At 47.0% G+C, this 20,319-nt stretch overlaps 1 protein-coding gene across 1 annotated transcript in view; it reads right to left on the reverse strand.

Moving 5' to 3' along the window:
- Positions 1-20,319, reverse strand: part of KCNK10 (potassium channel, subfamily K, member 10) — a 157,116-nt gene that overhangs the window by 1,176 nt on the left and 135,621 nt on the right. The window contains exons 5-6 of the mRNA XM_010845234.1: positions 6,194-6,380; positions 1,876-2,018 (exon numbers count right to left, since the gene is read on the reverse strand). Coding sequence (XP_010843536.1) covers positions 1,876-2,018; positions 6,194-6,380 — 330 coding nt within the window. The remainder of the gene's footprint in view (positions 1-1,875; positions 2,019-6,193; positions 6,381-20,319) is intronic.

Below are 20,319 nucleotides of genomic sequence, written 5' to 3' on the forward strand. Positions count from 1 at the left end.
CCACCCTCGCCCTTCCGGCTCGGGACTAAGGTGCCTCCGAGAGGCGCACGTGCTGGGCAACCCTAACGCCGCCAGACACCTGGATTCGGGGGACGGAAGGGGAGGCGGGCGGACCTGACTTAGCGTCTGTTGGGTTCACCCTTCCGTGGTCCGGCTCCATTCCTGCTGCATAACTCGGAGGCAGTTGTGTCTAGCTCAGAGCTTTTCCTGTTATGTGAGGTAGCCGGGCACCTAGCTCGGCCCTGGGCACAAAGCACGTATCCAGAGGGTCCTCTGCCCTGCCCTGTCCCTCCAAGATGTCTGTCTGGGTTAGAGTGCTCCACCTGTCCCCATTAGCCTGGAAATGACCTAGTTCTAAAAAGGAAAGTCCTGTGTCACCCCATATCTGGACAATGCTGTCTATGACCTTGTGCTATCCGGCTTGCGCTGGTTTAAGACCACCCCCCCACCCCCACGCAAGGTACCTGATAACCAAGCTTCTCTGCTCAGGGTGCAGGAAGGGGGCATCTTCTGCCAAAACCCACAGAACACGTGCTTTCTCAGAGCAAAGTCTTGCATGAGGGTCAAGACCAACTCTCTGGGCTTTATTTCAGCAGGACTATTAGTACAAGACTCATGCTGTCCTATGCAGAGGAGTAACTCGGATTTTTGCATTGAGAAATGTCAATGTTTATGTTGTTGAGTGTTCTCTTTTGTTATGGCTGATTTTCAGCAGGTCAGTTAGCTCTCTGGGGAATCAGACTAGAGAGTGCATTGACACTGCTTCTGCAAGCCAGGAAAATTAAACCTCTGCTCCCAGGAATGGTGTGGGAGATGGTGCCATCTAAGGAGGCTCTCCCAGGACCCTCCGCTCAGAATGCCTGCACCCTGGGCAGGGAACAGTCGCCCTTAAACAGGCTGTCCCTCTGTTTCTTTAGGTTTTATCTCCTTTCCTTTCTTTACTGCTTTGCTTCTCTTTACCCTTCTTCTTTCTTATCTCTTTTCCTCTCTTTCCAAAAGAACTACATGGACACTTTTTTTTTAATCACAAAATCTACCTTTGCTCTGTAGCCATTCCTTTTCTTGCCTGTGTGTAGGCTTCCATGCACATTTATTTGAGGAAGGAAGGGCTGTTGTGTGTGTGCCCCTGGCCACAGACATATATTTGTTTCTACAGATCTGACAACCCAGAGGGGACATGAGTGAAAGGGACCTCATGAGTTCACCCTCCACGGCCGGCCACAGTTCAACAACTTCAGTCTCATATGGAATTGAGAAAAATGCACACATTTGCTGACTGGGGGCAATTGTACACCTCCCCCAACTGCAGTCTACCTATGCTGACTATGTCTGGATATGTTTTTTTTCACTTCCTTTTTTAAAAATAAGTTGCCGTTTACTAGTTTTTCCAGGAGCTGTGGGCTGGTAAGTGAGTCACCAGATTTTTCTCACCTGCTAAAAAAGAATCCAGAAATAACTGCTATCCCATTTAACGTGGCATTTAAAATCATTCAAGGATTCAAAACAAGGACATCTAGGAGGCCTCCACTGAGTAGGAGATGGTCTAGCCCATAGAATGCTGCTGCTGCTGCTGCTAAGTCGCTTCAGTCGTGTCCGACTCTGTGCGACCCCATAGACGGCAGCCCACCAGGCTCCCCCATCCCTGGGATTCTCCAGGCAAGAACACTGGAGTGGGTTGCCATTTCCTTCTCCAACGAATGCATGAAAGTGAAAAGTGAAAGTGAATTTGCTCAGTCGTGCCCAACTCTTAGCGACCCCATGGACTGCAGCCCACCAGGCTCCTCCATCCACGGGATTTTCCAGGCAAGAGTACTGGAGTGGGGTGCCAATGTTTCTGACCTCAGGAACATTCAGAGAATCTGGACGGAATCCTACCTCTTCCTTTGTCTTTTTGGATAAAACGCGTAGCCAATCTCCGATCATGCTGAGGACAGCTGCAAAGTAGGCAAGGCCAACGAGGATCCAAAACCACACCAGGGGCTTATACCACTCCCGGTAATTGATGCCAGCGTTTCCCCCTGCAAACAACCAAGCGTTACTTTAAGGAGGGTCTCGCAAACGGTCGTCGCAGAGCAAACGCATCCCAGTCCGTGTAGCAGAGCTGCGGTCGTATCACCATCCAACGCTCAGCTGCTCGGCCTGCTGTATATACGATGTGACAGGGTGGGAGGGCAAGGAAAAGTCGTGTCTCTTCCCCAAAGGAGCCTGGCCTGTGGCTTCACTTATTTTGAATCTTGACCAATAATCTCCATACATCATGTGCTGTGATTAGTTGCTCAATCTTGTTCGACTCTTTGCAACCCCGTGGACTGTAGCCCGCCAGGCTCCTCTGTCCATGGAGTGGGTAGCCTATCCCTTCTCCAGAGGATTTTCCCAACCCAGGAATTGAACTGGGGTCTCCTGCCTTGCAGGCCGATTCTTTACTAGCTGAGCTACCAGGGAAGCCCTTAACGCACAATACATAATAACAAAAAATATGTCAGTGACCAGCCTGATCCATCCAGTTTAAACTTGAGCTTGACAATGAATGGCTTGAATTAGAGGACAACAGAGCAGGCCCAGTTTCAAGTTTTGTGTTTTTGTTTTTGTTTTTTTCTTATTGGGGTACAGTTGATTTTGTCAAGTTTTTCTTAAACTGCCTTAAATTTAATAAAAACAAAATACCATTAAATAATCCCAAATGGTTTGGAACTCTTGACACCATTTCCTCCTTAAGCACATACGCATTTACCAAGAGAGAAGTATGTGTGTGGAAGTAAAATTAGACTTGATGGTATCCCTGAGACTTGGACCCAGCCAATAGTGATTTAAGGCTGACCAGAGGATGGTGTTTACATAATGCTGATCCATAGGGTCAATTAGACCGAGTCAATTAGAATCTCTGTGTGAGAACAAAAAGGGACCTTCAAGGCCAGCTAGTTCAATCCCTTTATTTTACAAATAGGGATTATAGTAAAAAATCCATCAAACCAAGTTGACTAGCTGCCTGACTGCATTGACTGGCTGTTCCATTGAAAAGATCAGTCGTTTATTCCAAGTAAATAGCCTATTTATTCCAGACCTTCTACAGGCCTGCGCAAGGTAACCAAGCAACAGAGATTCTAAGCCCAGCCCCTTCTCATAAAGAAGTGAAGACACTTCATGAAATACCTGTCTGTGAGATGTCATTTTCCAATGAAGCCGGCTCGTGGCCATTTCTAAGAAAATCGACATTAGCCATGGATTGGTAATTACTGTACCCTGGACTTTCCCACTGGGTTGTGGTTATAACCTCATGTAGCACCTCTGAATCTGCACTGAGCTTTTACGGTATCAGTAATACCTCCCAAAGGTGGCTGGGCAGGTTCTGTGGCTTGTGGTACTTCTCAGTTTGCAACGGAGCCCACAAGGTCTCCATAGCTACCGCCACTTCTGAAAATTAGAATTCCAAACTTTGCTGGAGGGCTCTGTGGTAAACCCCTCTTGGTTTGGTGTAACTGCCTTGCTTTTCCCTTTCAGGCAATTCTTCCCCTCTCCCTAGCTTTCTCTAGGGTACTGTGGGACTTTCTGCAGCCTGAAGTGAGTTCTGAGGTTCATTTCATCTCCACACTAAGCAGAACTCTGCCACTCTTTCCTGGGAGCTCTCTGAAAATAAATGTTTACCAACCAGTCACCATCCTCCACAAAAGACTGTCACTAGGGTGCGCTAGCAAACAAGGCAGGAAACACCCTTCTGCCCGTTAGTTTACCAGCTGCTGGCCTGGAATTCAGGTGCTGCCAGTCAGGGTTGCAAAATGCTTTGGTGGGTTGTTAGACTGTCCTAAAGTGTGTCAGCTACAAAATAAACCAGCACTTAATCCTGCATGGTGATTGATGTTCTGATTCTGTTTCCAAGCTGATGCCTTGTCAAATCACAGCAACCATCAGCTCTTGTTAACGTATCTTTTTAAAAGATGGACAGCCTTCCCTTTTGCTCTCAGAGCATTGCCAAAAAGGCTTTGACACACTTCCAGGGTTCCAAGGCAGCCGTGCTTCAGATTGGTCTCTGTAAGCTATGGAAACGGCAGCTTAGAAGGGCCTGGTCCAATTGCAGTCAGCGCCATGAATTATAACAGACCCAGGTCTGCAGAGACGATGGGGCAAAGGAAATATGGTTCTGTAATCAGCGGTAGGTAAGGGAATGAAAACAGTGCTATGCAGCTCAATATTCTGTAATAACCTGAATGGGAAAAGAACAGACACATATATGTGTATGACTGAATCGCTTTGTTGTACACGGGACACTAACACAACATTGTAAATCAACTCTATTCCAATAGAAATGTTTAAAAAGAAAGGTACTCTGCAGGAGGCATATTTACATGTGCAGCGGTTACTGTTATCAGAACCCATGGGAAAGCATGTCCATTTTCTCTGACCCAATTACAACCAAAATAGACTTTAAAACTTTCTAACAGTTCTTTGTATTTATCTATACACTTGGCCATTAGATTCATTAAAATCTTCCGTCGCTAAAGATCACTAAAAAACAAAAGAACAAAGCCATGCTATGTCTGTGACTGTGGAGGTCACGGCCTTTCCAGGTAAGTAAACATCAGGCCAAGTGCCGGTGTGTGCTAAGCGCTCACGGCCCATCGTAGCTCATCAGGATAAATAATAAACTTAAATCATAAGCAGTTTTTTTAATCTCCTGTTCCCCGGGCTGTGCTATTTGTGACCCAGATTAACAGACTGAACGGAGCAACCGGTTAGAGAGCAGGGTTTGCCCAACGTGTCCTCCAGAAGACAGTCCTCCAGACAGGCCAGAGTTAGCACAGAGCAGTACAGCAGAGTGCAGACGATGCTTTGGGGAACTTAAAGATGTTGGTGAAATAGCTCTAAACAGCAGCTGGGATTGGAACCTCAATGAGTTTCCCCGCAGAGCAGCTACAGACAATGCTAAGGAGTTGACCGGACAGTCGCTCTTGGTACTGTCCTCCTGCCTCTGTGCGCTGTCTGTCCAGAGCTTCAGGCTTCTCATCAAGTGGCACCAAGCGACCTCCTGCCCAAGCTGGGGAGCTGCTCAGTAGCTGAGCATCGAGGATAAGCCAAGGCGGGCGGGGCCCCAGGCCTCGGGCTCTGTGTAAGCAATTCTCAGTCACTCTGACTTGGCAAGTTCTTAGTCCTTAAGACGGTCAAAAGGAAGAAAGCATTAAAACTGCTGTTTCTACAAAGGCAACTTTGGTCTTCACCTTCCTAGCTGGAATAGCTGCAAAACTACTCTTCCGGTTGTCTGTTTCCTTAGAATTACCATGGAGACAGCCAACCTTCAACATCCTTTCCAGAATTTACCCTTTTTCCAGATTCCAGAAGAGGGGATCCCTGGCCTCTTTAAATATATTGAGTTGCGACAGAGTTACTGGGTCAAGTGTTCACTTCTGGGAGTAGAAACTGAGCATTTGTCTGACCACCTAGAACTAATCCATCCAGAAAGAGATCGGTGGCCTCCTCCTCCTATCCCTACCTTCCCACCACCCTGGGAGAGCAATACCCATAAAACGTCAGGTTTCATTTCAGTTTTTAAGCTCCCTGTCCCTAGAAGAATTTGATGGTGATTTCTTTTTCTTCCTTAAGCATGGTTCATTGGCATTTATTTTTACAATGAAGGCTATTGTGTCTATCTAGATTCATGCAGGATCCATTATAATATTAAATTCTCTTGGGGCAGTTTTCAACTCCAGGTGGTTACCTGGGTCTTTAGTCCTGCATCCGGACATGCCTGGAGCAACTTTTCCAGGGATGGTGACTCTGCCCTCAGCATCAGGAAGCTTCATCTGCAGGTCCCTGCAGACTAAACTCGACGCTCATCTCTCCAGAGCTTCATTTTTGCCACTTGCTAATATAGCCTTTATCAGTTGATGCAAGGAGCCTTAATACAATTCAGAAGCCCGAAATCCAATGAGAAATTCATTTCAGTCATAATTCATATGATGATGAAGATAGCCTGCCTCCTGAGTGGGGGAGGCAAGAGGCTGGCTTCCTCCCAAGGCAGCAGCCGGCTGCTGTTTCCCTCACAGAGGACTGCAGGTTTGGAACAAGCCTGTGCCCAACAGTGGTGATGCTGAGCCTTTTCCATTTGTTCCTCCATCTTTTCTCGTGGTTTGGAAAAGCACTGACCACAGTAAATGTTTTCCCCACCAGGGCCCCGGTGGCTGGGATATTCCAGAGTGCTTACCTGCCACAAAATCACCAAAGCCCACCGTGGTGAGAGTGACCACCACAAAGTAAATGGACTCCAGGGCCGTCCACCCCTCAATGTATTTGAAGATGACGGCAGGGATTGTCACAAACACGACACAGCCGGCCAAGATGAACAGGATGGTTGAGATGACCCGGATCTTGGTCTGACTCACTTGCTTTTTCTAAAGAAGAGCAAAGGAGAAAGAAAGACAGGGAAGTCAGCTCCATCACCCTGGATTCGGAAGACAAGAGGTAGAAAAAAAAAAAATGTCAGTGGCTTTGGACCTTTCTTTGTCCGTGAGCAGCTTGGGGAGCATCTGATGAAAGCTGTGGACCCTCTCCTAGAAAAACGTAAGGACCGAAGTTTTCAGCTGGTCTCGGTGGTCCTTGGGCAAGAGACTCCTTGAATGTCCTTTGCACAGTTCCCTGACTACAGCCCAAATGCTGACTTTCTAACCCCCTCACTGGTGTAAAGGAGACTGCTTCCCAAGAAAGGCCATTTTTGCCGCCGTTTCTCACGTGGCTTCATTGACCCTCTGTAGGAGGCACAGGTTTGGGGGTTCCTTCCACAGTGGTGGTGATGGATTTGCACCCGGCTTCCCTCGAGTCAAAGGGCACATGCTGGAGAAATGGCTCCTGAGACAGACCAGAAGGTTAGGATGAAAAGAAAAACACAGCTGACCTGACCCCACCCTCGTTTGGGACAAAACTCCAACCATCTGCCTGGGTGCTTCTTCGCCTTCCTGTCCCCCGGCCAAGGCGGTACATTTATATCACAGTCTTCTTTTAAAACGCGTGTGTTTAAGTCAGTGCTGTGCTCGTCATGTTTGCTGGCTGTATAACCATCAAGGGACAGGGCAGGAGTCCATGTTGAATGGCAGGCTCCGTGTCTACAACAAATAATAGAAGCTCCACCTCAAGTCAGCTTCTGAAGGATTCAGTAGTTAAGAGGTGAAGATGCACCTAGATCGGGAATGACCCTGATATTGGGATGAAAGAATCACACCTATGGGGTACCAGAGGCAGACTGGAGGTGCTGGTGTCCCCTTGAATGACACTCAAGACAACGCTGGCATCGCCTCCAAACTGAACAGCCTGCTAAGGTCTTCTCACAGCTCCCAGTTTGCCATTGGAGACTGTCATCAGGGGACCCTGACACTATTACTTGACCAAAACTCAGCGTCTCATAAATGTCTGTTTAACACCAGAGTGCCTGGACCTGTGTACACTGCCTGGATTGAAGCCCTGCAAAAGCACACATTCAAGGAATCGATATGGAAATCTCTATCATGGCATCTATTAATATTTTCTAGTCATCGCCTTCCAGTGAATTAAAGGGCAGAGCAGGTCCAGAGTACAAAGTGCATTTGGCATTCAGACACCGCATTTTATGGATGCAAAAGGAGCTTGCATAAGATGCTGCTAATCAGGCAGAGCTGAGAGGAGAATGCAGCTGTGATTAGCTCTCAGTCCAGCGCACAGGGATGGAAACCGCTTTTCAAGTTACTCAACAGTTCACCAGTTCAGAGTCGCCAGAGCTCTCCTGTAAGGAAAGAAACCGAGCTAACCTCCATGAAGAACAGGCCACCCTGTTTCCCCTTCGAGGAAGGAAGGCTGAGAATAAAACCTCGTCACTGGGCGATCCTGTCACCGTCCTGGAAATCCTAACCTTTCCTCACGGCAGGGACACCCCAGCCAGGTTTTCCAGGCCAAGAGATTCTCTTACGACCGACCACACAGCTCAGACAGGAAATGACCGTGTTCTCCAAGACAGGAAGGTTGGTTATGACCCTCTTTCTCTTCCTCCCACTCCTCTCTTCCTTCCTGACTTACGGAGATAAACCTCAGAACCACCTCTTCTTCTCTGGGAAACGCCAAGGGACACGAGAGCTGGGAAAGGGTGGTGGGAGGCTGCCGTCCTCTGCAATCGAGCCTCACAAGCACCAGTCCCACCTGCCGAGGGCCCTGAGTCCCAGGTGTGTTCAGTATGGTGGAACTGTGGGCAGGTAAATGCAAAGAAGAGCTATAGTGGAGAATATTTATCTGCACAAATCTCAATCCGCAGTGAGATCAGTATAAGCGAAATGAAAGTGTTAGTCACCAAGTTGTGTCTGACTCTTTGTGACCACATGGACTGTAGCCCCCCAGGCTCCTCTGTCCATGGGAGTCTCCAGGCAAGAATCCTGCCGTGGGTTGCCATGCTCTCCTCCAGGGGATCTTCTTGACTTAGGGATCAAATGTGGGTCTCCCACATTGTAGGCAGATTCTTTAACCATCTGAGCCATCAGGAAAGCTAGTCCCTAAATATTCATAGGAAAAGCTAAAGAAATACAATCCTTCATAAAAAGGAGTCAAGTTCTCTGACTTCTAAGAGAGTACTCAGGATACAAAGTGGGAACAGGAAAAAATAAATTGATCCATGCTGTTATATAGTTCCCATCTCCTCAGAAAAGCCATCAAAAAAAAGATAATTTATTGATATTTTTGCATACACATTTTTTTCCCACAAATGAAAGTACTGTGACAAGACAAATGACCTGAGAACCACAAAGAATGTTTTACCCATTTCATGCATTTCCATATTAGATCTTGTAGAACTTGGAGGGGGCAGTTAAGACCCCTCTGAGAATCCAGGAACTTCGTTATTATTATTATTATTAGCCTACTTTTGTTTGTAAACACGGACAAAAGCCAAAGCCCAAAAGGAGATTTTTATCATAGATCATTAAGTTAATCTAATTGCTGGCAACGGAACATCATTTTCCCCCTCAATAAATCGTCCTCTTCAAATGCATAATGAAATTAAAGTGAATTAAATGTTTTCGAGACACTTGTTAAGTCAGAAATTAGGATGTGAACGCAAGTGCAATCCAAATGAGGCTGAGGCTGGCAGAGGAGAGCTGCAAGTACGTGGGAAGCTGGAGCCATTCCCAGGCTCCAGGAGGTGGGCAAAAGAGATGATGGGGCAGCATTTGTTTGGTAGCAAAGGGAGGTGTGCAACAGAGGCTAGAGCATGGCGTCTTAATGGCATTATCTGTCAGAGAGTTTATCTGCAAGTTAGCATTTCACCAACAAACGTGTCCCTGGACCACTTCCTCCAGACATCCTAGGGTGATGCTCAGCAAATCCCCGGAGGCTTAAATCATCAGGGTATTTTAGGGACTTACAAAATCAAGTGTCTTGCATGTGTGTGTAGGCATATGAAATTGCATGTACCTGTACTTCACTATAAAAGGAAGGGGTATGGGCATAAGGTTTTGATAGTATCTGTTATTCTGGAGACCCACATTTATGCTGTCCTCTAGACACTTAAGAAGAGTTGCCCTAACTGAACATTTTCAACTGCAGCTTCCACGATGGAACCACAAACGCGTCATCCAGTGATCTGTGGGTTTCTCATCCCCACTAGCTCTGCACCCATTCACCACTATTGTGCTTAAGAAGTTGGAGTCTCGGGGCAGCCTGCCAGACACACACTGCATCCCCACTGCTAAGTGACTAAGTGACCAAGTTTCTCAACTTCTCTGGGCATCAGTTTCTTCCTCTAAAAATGGAGATAAGAGAGTCCGCCTCACAGGAGTGTTTGGAAGATGAAATAAGCGTGTGAAAGCTCAGCTCAGTGCCCGCTAAATGCTTGGTGACTGTTACCAATCATGTCTGATGGAAAAGTTCGAGTCTTTCCTTAGATGTGGGCAGTCCCACATTGAACGCTGCCCTCTGCTATGGAGGAACGTTCCCTCACATCTGGTTTTAAGATAATCTCTGTCTAGCTTCAGGTGGTCACTGCTGGGTTTCCCTTCCTGGATACATTGTCTCATATGATGACCTCCTTTTTCAATAAGAAATAAGTCCTCATTTTCTCTTGGTTCTTCTGTGCTGGCCCAGGACTGAGCCCTCAGACAGTCTCAGCTCACAATCTTGGAAGCTTTTCTGTTTGCCTTTCAGTTAGTTTCCCCCTCCCCAGCTTTTTTCATCATCCTTCTGAAACTGACAAGAATTGCAGATAATGTTTGGGGTGTCAGGAACCAGCTGCAGAGAGTCCCTAAAAGGCACCGCCCTTGTGTTCCTTGCCCCTCCCAACTCCCCTGCCACTTAGCGAGTCAAGCTGTGTCTCCATGGCGGGGTTGCTAGGCAAAAATCCCATTGCTTATTTACCAGTAAGCAGAGCAGTTACCATAAAGCTTTGTGAGAGCCCAGATCTGACTGAGTTAATGTGTTCTTAGGCTAACAAAACTGTTATTTGGGAAGAGATGGTTTGATCCAATATTTGGGCAGAAGAGATAGAATACTTGTATGTATCTGTCCAAATCGTGTTTTCTCACTGTGTGGATTAGATGCTGTGGTCCTTCTTTCTCCGTATGCAAATGACACGATGCACAGCCACCTCCCGCATCCCGCTGGCTGGCGCTAAGCGCAGGAATTTCTGAGGAACTCAAACCCCACCTCCTGTGGAGCTCTTTTAGTTGTCAAAATTATGTGCAATTATTCCAAAAAGCAAAATAAGCTTCATTCACAGGAGACTGGGGAGCCAGTTCTAAGAGCACTCCTTCAAGACAGGATGTACATACTAGCAATTCTGACAGCGTTTACCTGTTTCAGACCTCAGACGGCGAAGCCACACACCCAATTCCCACTGAGTACGATGCCCTACCACGCTTGTTTATTTCCACAATCTTATTTTGGAGAACAAGTATATTTCCATTCATCTGTGGGCTATTTCTTTTTTTATTTTTTTACCCTCTTCTAACATCTACTCTTCTTTTTGCTTTTATGCGATTTCTTACAATTCTGAGATTAGTGATCCAGATTGTTGTATCTGACTGAGAAACTTTATTTGCTGTGATTTTTAGCCAGGGATGTTGGAGATGTCATTGAATAATAAAGATACTGCAATAAAAATCCTAGGACGGGAGCTAGACATGCAGAGCTCTAGTTTATGGTTCAGCTTTGTTTTGTTGAAATGCAAACACATCACCATGGTAATACACTTGAGCTGAAAATGACTTCTCGAAATGGAAAGACAATAGGAGCTGCCTCACAAAAGAGCCGACTTTATTTTCTGATATTATTATGTTTTCCACAAAGACTCCTTTTCTAAAAGTCCAGTTCTAGCTAATGGTTTCAACATCACAACAAATCACCATGTAGTACCAGCAATTGTATAAACTATGAGGAGAGCTTTTAAACACCATTTGCCTATAATCTCCATGGCAGAGAGACTATAAACACACATTAGTGAGAATCGCGCAGTAAAATTTCCATGGAGCCGCCTGAAAATGTCCCACGCGAAAGCAGGAGAGTATCTACACCAAAAAAAAAAAAAAAGCGGATACAGATTACACAAATGGATAGTATCTAATCCCCCCAAAAATCTGTATCTAGCACCTGCCTCTGAGCCACACTGCAGCATCCAACAGGTTTTTGGTCAATTCAGTGCTTTGCTGGTATCCCCAGGCAAAGGTTTAGAAAAGCTTTGGGTATACGCAGTTAAATTGTTTTCATCACTGGATTTATCACTGGATTTTGTCACTGTTTTTTATCACATCCAGGTGCACCTGGGATGGAGACAAAATCTAGAAATAATAAAAAGAATTCTCAGCAGCTCCACTCCAGGATCACTTTAATTAAAACCTTTGAAAGTTTTCAAAAATTCTGTGGCTTTTCACATTTGAAGAAAATACTCTATTGGAACACAAGATTTTGCACTCAAAACTCAACCAAGTAATTCATTCAGCACATAATTATTAACAACCTTCTACATATCAAAGGTTGTTCTAATTGCAAGGGATATAGCAGTTAAAAAGAGAGAGAGAAAGAAGTTCCCTTCCCCATGCACACAAAGTCTAGTTGGCTGGGGCAGGCTGGGAACAGCTGAGTCTTTGGCTGAAGTCTTTATGGCGCTGTCCGTGGTACCCAGCCCTGGTCTCACCATTGAAGGAAAGTTTTTACCTAATGACATCCCAGTGATTAAAAACATCACCTTGCAGAGAAGAAACGACTATTCTTGTAGCTATTATAAGTGAAATAAAAATAATTACGGCTGATTTGCATTGTTGTACGACAAAACCAAACACAGCATTGTAAAAATTTAAATAAAAAATAAATAACAACAAAAGACTTATTTAAAAGAACTATATCAGCAATCACTTCAAGCCAGATTTTATTTGAACCCACTAAGCTATAGGTCGTAGTGGTAAGAGTCAGAAAAGGCAATGGCAACCCACTCCAGTACTCTTGCCTGGAAAATCCCATGGATGGAGGAGCCTGGAAGGCTGTGGTCCATGGGGTCGCTGAGGGTTGGACAGGACTGAGCAACTTCACTTTCACTTTTCGCTTTCATGCATTGGAGAAGGAAATGGCAACCCACTCCAGTGTTCTTGCCTGGAGAATCCCAGGGATGGGGGAGCCCGGTGGGCTGCCATCTGTGGGGTTGCATAGAGTCGGACACGACCGAGGTGACTTAGCAACAAGCTATAGGTCAAACTCTAGCATATTTACTCTAGCAGAGCATGTCGTCCCCTTCTCGGCAGGAGGGGAAGGGGATGACAGAGGATGAGATGGTTGGATGGCATCACCAACTCAAAGGACGTGAGTTTGAGCAAACTCAGGAAGATAGTGAAGGACAGGGAAGGCTGGCCTGCTGCAGTCCATGGGGTCACAAAGAGTCAGACACAACTGAGCGACTGAACAACTCAACAACAACAATAGGAACTTTGATACCAAATCAAAAGCAAAATTTGTACAAGTTGTGATTTGTCTTAAGTTCAAGGGAAATCAGTAAGGTTCATCTAAGGTTGGGGAAGAAAATCACAGATATGCTGCAGGTTGACTGTTGCTTGCAAATGATTCAGTGTCTATAAAACCTTACACATTGTCTAAATAATAAATCCTAGAATTAAAAAAAACAAACTGTACCTATAATAGAAGATATATGGATCTTTGTTAGTTAAGCCCTCAGAAGCTATGTTCTAGAAATCAGAACAACAAGTAAGTGACCACACCAGTGCAGATGTAACCCTGGCTGAAGAGCGGTCCTTCTCTTTAGTTGAGGTATGAAAGGCAGGCCCATGGAAAGGAGAGGACAGGGACACTTCCTGATGAGCCTCATCAACAGCATAATTCCTGGCAATCCCGACAGATGCCACACCCAGCTGCTCACCTAGCCAACTTCTGCATTTGCTTTACCCAGATATTAGCAGCAAAACAATGTTCCCACCCCAAAATGCCCTCTCCACCATCACATGCACAAGCATACAATAATAGTACTACAGTAACAATGCTACAGACAGCTGAAAGGCGGACTCGCTCTTCTCTTGCTAACACGGGTTCATGGTCACAGTGCATTGGCCAAGCAGTCCACAGCAGTCACGACAGAAGAGCACCCGAACAGAATAAATGTTCCTTCCCATCCCTGATGTTTTTGCCCTTGTTCACGGGGCTCCACGTGCTCTAACACACGTGACCCCTCTCTAGCCCCTCACTCTGACACAGGACCTGAGAACTCAGCGTCTCCCTCTCTTCTTCCTTTTGGTAAACAGCTGCCCTCAAGGCACACCCACTTGTGATCTCCTAATTCTCAGATTGTATGAAGAAGCCCATTTTTCCTCAGACATAAACGAAATTCTCCAGTACTGAGGGGACGTAACAACACTGGGTTTCAATCTGTCATCTGGTTCGTCTTATTTCTCAGTTGGCTCATACCTTGGGTGGAAAAGAGGGGATGCCATTTACTTCTTTCAAAGGCCCCAATCGTCTCAAGTCTCCCTGCTCCAGTCCCCCTGGTACGACGTGTTTGTTTGTTTTAATTTTGGTGATAGCTCAATAATGATGCCACTGTGAGGCAGAGAAAGAGGTCAGACCATGTAGTATGCAGCAAATTCTTTTCAGTGGAAGGTGGAGTCCCTACTTTAGACTGTGGCCCCTCACCAGCAAGGAACACATGTAACAAAAAAGGAAAAGAAGGAGATTACTGTGAGCCTCTTGCTAAGAATGCTTTTCTGAAAGGAGATAAGGAATTGGGAAAGACCAGTCCTGGCTGGAGCTGTCAAGAAGAGACGAGAACCTTGCCCAGGGACTGGGGTGGGGGGCAGGTTTGGTGAGGGGGTAGCTGGGATCAGTGGCCAGAAGGCAGCCACTTAGCACAGGTCAGTCCAGTGGTCCTGTGCCCCACTGTGGCTCATGAAGGAGGTCTTCAGTCTTTCTCGTCTTTTCTGGCATTTCTCAGTCATGTCACTGTTGCGTGGAACCAGCATCCAAGGGCATCTAAAGGGGATGGGAGGGAAGAAAGCCGTCAAATGCCCCCACCTTGGGTACGTGTAGCCCAGGGAGAAGGCATTTGTGGGCTTCCTGAAATAACTGTCTACATGTCCAGGAATCAAGATAAGCGACAAACAAGCATGTGTTTTCTGTGGCCTCATTTATCTTACCTGTTGGAAGATTTGAAGAAAGCCCCCAAGATTAACCAAATTTAGGCTAACACCTTAAAAAGCACCTGAGTATTACTGCGTCAATAACTGTAAAAATTCCTGGGTTTTATCGGGCAAGTAGTGAACAACCGCCTTCTCAATAGTTACACTCTTTCTTTCCTTCTTTCTTTTTAGACACTTTAATGAAAGCTCGTAGGAATGCCCACCCATATGAATCTACAAAAATAATGAAACAAGCATTAAAAAATCATATAAAAGGAAGATGTGTGAACTAGAAAGGAGGCAATGAGAAGCAAGAAAAATTAAGAAAGTCTTTGAGAAGGATGAGCATAGCTGAGAAAATGACTTAGGGGTTTTGAAAGCAAGACAGAATAATGGTTTTAGGGGTCTAGAATCTTCTTGGAGGTATAAGAAGGCTTTCAGCTGGGTTTGTACCTCTCTGTTTGAGAGAAAGAAAACAGAGGAGAGAGAGATGCTTGATCTTTCTAGTTAGACTGGGAACAGAGAAGTTTAAATAAGAATGGAACAGAGCTTCATAGAAAGTCACACAGAAATAAATCTTAAACTGGGAAGCCCTGCACTGAGGGAATTTGATAGAAGCATCCAGAGCTGAGAATTTTTGTTTAGTAGAATATTTCTCAAGCTGTGAATGAAGTTGAATCCTATAACTTTTCTATTCTCTCATTCAATAAATATTTATCAGGCACTACTCTTCCGTCTGTTATAGAGATAAGTCCACGGGTGGGCACCAGCCTCACAGACCTAGTGGAGCCAAGACAGACATTAAACAATCACACAAGCAAACAGATCATCGCAGCTTGAGAGAAGTGAACAGCACTCACCAAACGAGAGAGTGTAGAGACCAGGTGATGCTATATGCCTATCCCGTTCTTCCATATATGCAGCCCAAGATCACCCAAGAGGGAAGTATGAGCGGAAGGGATAGTTAGGGAGCTTGGGATCGACATGTACACACTGCTTTATTTAAAATGGATAACAGTAGTAAGGACCTACTGTATAGCACAGGGAACTCTGCTCAATGTTATATGGCAACCTAGATGGGAGGGGAGATTGGGGGAGAATGGTTACATGCATATATATGGCTGAGTCTCTTTGCTGTCTACCAGAAACTATCACACTGTTAATTGTCTGTACTTCAATATAAAATGAAAAGTTTAAAAAAAAAGATCTACCCAAGAGAAAAAAATATTATATATTAACACCTATGTGTGGAACCTAGAATAGTGGTACAGATGAACCTATTTCCAGGGCAGGAATAGAGACACAGACATAGAGAGCAAATCTGTAGACATGGAGGGGGCGGTGATGAACTGGGAGATTGGGACTGACGCACAGCTATGTATAAAAATAGATCACTGACTACTATCAGTTACGTGTACAGCACAGGGAACCCTAGTCAGCGATCCGTGGTGACCTAATGAGAAGGAAATCCAAGAAAGAGGGGATGGATGTATGGGTGATGCGCTTTGCTCTACGGCAGAAGCTAACACAGCGTTGTAAAGCATCTATGCTTGGTGGTTTGGTCACTAAGTCGTGTCCAACTCTTGCGACCCCATGGACTATAGCCTGCCAGGCTCCTCTGTCCATGGGATTCTCCAGGCAAGAACACTGGAGTAGGTTGCCATTTCCTTCTATACTCTGATAAAAATTTAAAAAAACTATTCACCCATGGGAGTAATGGGGCTTCCCTTGTGACTTAGTCAGTAAAGAATCTGCCTGCAATGCAGGAGACTCGGGTTTGATCCTGGGTCAGGAAGTTCCCCTGGAAAAGGAAATGGCAACCCACTCCAGTATTCTTGCTTGGAGAATCCCGTGGACAGAGGAGCCTGGCAGGCTCCTTGGGGAGGAGCCCATGGGGTTGCAAAGAATCGGACACGACTGAGTGACTAAAACCACCATGGTAGTAAAGGGGGTTATTGCAAATGATTCAAGGCGGCAGACTGGTGCTGGAGAGAAGCATCCCTGAAGGAGGCCAAGGAGGTGCTAATGAACTCAGACTTGACATACTTTGGTTGGTTCCCGCTCCTAATGAAGTTTTCATTGATAACCTCATGCCAATCATCCAAGGTGGGTATCCTGACTCCCTGATAGATTTGTCCTCTTTGTATCAAAATTTACACAAATGCCTCAAGGACCTCCCAAGTGTGCATGCATTGTGGGCAAATAAATTCATGACTCATCTCTACTTATGCATAACCATTCTTCCACAATTATTAAAAAGTAGCATTGTTCTTTAATTTGATTAGAATGGATTCCATTAGAATGTGGATTTGATTAGACATGACCAGTCAGAATCCTATTTGTATTATAAATGAACACACACAATAAGTGTCCCTGTTGTTAGTTCATTCGCATAGCTTTTCCTTGTAAGAGAATTAAGTTATATACAAACCCTTTAATGGAGCTTACTGTAATGACAAAAGTATATTAATTCCTTCATCTTTCATGAAACGAGGCTGTTTAGCCATGCAGATGATAGCAGGAGTGAACATCACATGCTCCGTAAGAAAAAGTAATGCATGGTGGCCCACGCTTAGGCAGGGGCTGCGTCTCTGCAGACGACAATTTCTGTAGAAACGTATTCTCCTTCTCATACAGTTTTAGATGGCTTCAATCCTGCCAAGTGTTGAACAGAGATGTGCATGCTCTTACGTGAATAATTCTCCAGAGAGAACCAGAAACGGAGACCCCCAAAGACAATGTTAAAAAAAAGGCCTGGATGTCTATCCAGGCCTTCTGATGTTCTCCTCATGTTGAGAAAAGACTAGAAAATGGAAGTGGACCCACCCTTGTGACACCCCGCTGGGAGTGTACTGTTCAAGACCATCGTGACGCTGTTGAAGGCCGACCAACCACACTACTCTCACGTCGTGATGGAATCAGATCATAGGGCATGACCACGTTAGAGGGTACCGGTCATTCCTTTTCGTCTGCCCACCATCTGAGCCCCCTTCTTTGGTCTAGTGAAGGACAGAGACCTCTTCCCAGCACAGAAGCTGAAGAATGCCAGCGACTCACTTCCCTGGTCTCCCTACTGCAAGGACCGAAGCACGTAACCCCAGCTCATCCAGCCAGAGAGACGGAAGCCAGACCCTGAACGAGGCAGTAGAGAGCAGGTGTGGCAGAGCGGGTCCTGAAGTGTTCATCTGAAGGTTGTTTCCTGTGCCCCCCTTTCTCTCTCTGGAATCCCAAAGGCCATTCTTAAATGAGGGGCAAAGATTCTCAGAGGCATGTAACCATTTCTTCATCTCCCAGAGACTGGATAAGACTTAGCTAGGGATGGACCCAGAGAGAGGGTAGAACGCCCACTCGGCCTGGAGAGGAAGGAAGCTGAGAGGGACTGAGTCTCTCTAGGTTCTGCCAGGCAGAACCCTCAGAGTGCAGAACCAGAGGCAGGGAGGCAGGGGTCTGATGCAGAGCTCTCCCCTGGGGCGGAACCACCTGCTTCACCACCTGTGCACAGCCCACCTCCCAAGAGTCCTGGATCCTCCTGAGTCTCTTCAAAGAAGACACTGAGCGGAGTAGAGATGAGGAGCGAGAACCTTGCCACAGATCAAGGTGGAGTTGAATAGGGCCAGACGGGCACTTCCACGGGGGCGAGGGGCAGGAGGGCAGCAGTCAGCACACCACTGGTGTTACAGAAAGAGGCATGGACCATGCGGACTCCATCTGGGACTGGTGGCCCCAATGGTGGTATTATATCCCATTTCCAGGGATGGTCACAAGGGCAGTTGTAGCAGCATCGGGGGCCCAGAATCAGGGGGCAGCAGGGCTTGGTGCTGCCTGCCCGGCAGACACAGTCGTGGCGTCTTACAGGTTTAATTCTATGGCATGACTGGGTCATGGCTCCTGCCTGGGTACCTCCCGAGTCGAGGTCTCCGTCCATCTTAAGAATTCGGAAGCTACACAATAGCTTTAAATTTGTTTTTATTTTTATTGTTTATTTAAAGTAGCCATTTTTGGTGTCTCTTGATTCAGCTAAACTGCCACTCCTGGATGTCAGGGTAAACCGGCTTCAGCTGCTTGGAGGCAGGTCAGGGACGTGGCCTGGAATGGGTTCCCTGCTGGAATCCTAGACTCTTAAGATCAGGCAGAACTACAATCAGATGTGATTTAACTGCTTTAGGTAATATCCCTCTGACATTCCTAAATCTTCAAAAAAAAAAAAAAAAAAGAGTCTTGTTAAAAATTCCAGCTAGTTTCAACTGTGGTGTAGAGGAGGCTCTATCCTCTCCTGGGATGGATAGTTATAGGAAGTGTGGTGCCAGCCTCCAGGCCAGTGGGAAAGGAGCAAGGCCAGCCTCCAGGCCAGTGGGAAAGGAGCAAGTACCAACCAAGGCAGAGGGGTCTGCCACCTGCAGGAGGGCCAGCAGCATTGCCAAGAGAGGTCCAGGGCGAGAGGAAAGACTGGTAGTCCGGAGGGGTTGACAGGGATGATCAGGCTGTGGCCAGGACAGACACGGGCACGAGTGTGCTCAGTTGCTTCAGTCGTGTCTGATTCTTTGTGACCCTATCCACTGCAGCCCGCCAGGCTCCTTGGTCCATGGAATTCACCAGGCAAGAAGACTGGAGAGGGCTGCCATGCCCTCCTCCAGGGGACCTTCCCAACTCGGGGATGGAGGCTATGTCTCTTACCTCTGTCTGCACTGGCAGACCGGTTCTTTACCACTAGCACCACCTGGGAAACCCGACAGCGGCACACAAGGGTGAAGACGCCTGCGAGGACCAGAAGAGAGCTGGGGAGGGGCCTGCTGGGGCGCCAGGCTCGAGGCCACACAGAAATGCAAAGAGAAAAGACCGTCATCCGCGTGTGATGGTCTCTTTGGACAACAGATTTTCACGTGCTTTTTCCCTCCTTAGTACCCTTCTGTGTTTCCAACGTCTCTCCGGTGACCGTCTAATCTTTTGTAATCTTTGCAGTGAAAAGAAAGGAGGAGAGGTGGAGAGAAGGAGGAGGACAGGAAGAGGAGGAGCAAAGGGAGAGACAGGAAGTGACGACCGTGCTACCGACGACTGTGCTCTAGTCGTTCCCCAGAGAAACAGCACGAAGCCCCTGGAAACCGTGCGCTGTGTCTTCCTCTCTTGCGGGAAGCGGATGAGGACCATGCCTTTCCGGGAACACCAGAAAGAGCAGGGACAGTAGCTTCGGCCCCAGCGAAAGTAAGAGAGACGGGCCATTCTCCGACGGCCTTCCGAATCCCGGGACCGCTGACGGAGGCGGCGGCGGAAGCTGCGAGGACGCGGCCTTGTTCCCGTTCAGTAACTGCATCCCGCAGCACCGCCTGCTCGTCCTGGATGCGGCAAGCCCCTTCCTGAGCACAGCTGCTGGGGAGCCCCGCTCCTGGCACACACACGCCGCCCCCTGAGCGGGTCTACACTCCCCGTCTATCTGAGGCACACGCCGCCCCCTCAGTCGGGTCTACACTCCCCGTCTCTCTGAGGCACACGCCGCCCCCTCAGTCGGGTCTACACTCCCCGTCTCTCTGAGGCACACGCCGCCCCCTGAGTCGGGTCTACACTCGGCATCTTTCTGAGGCACACGCCGCCCCCTCAGTCGGGTCTACACTCGGCATCTTTCTGAGGCACACGCCGCCCCCTCAGTCGGGTCTACACTCGGCATCTCTCTGAGGCACACGCCGCCCCCTCAGTCGGGTCTACACTCCCCGTCTCTCTG

This window comes from Bison bison, unplaced genomic scaffold, assembly GCF_000754665.1.
Source record: "Bison bison bison isolate TAMUID 2011002044 unplaced genomic scaffold, Bison_UMD1.0 scf7180017864213, whole genome shotgun sequence".
NCBI lineage: Eukaryota > Metazoa > Chordata > Mammalia > Artiodactyla > Bovidae > Bison > Bison bison.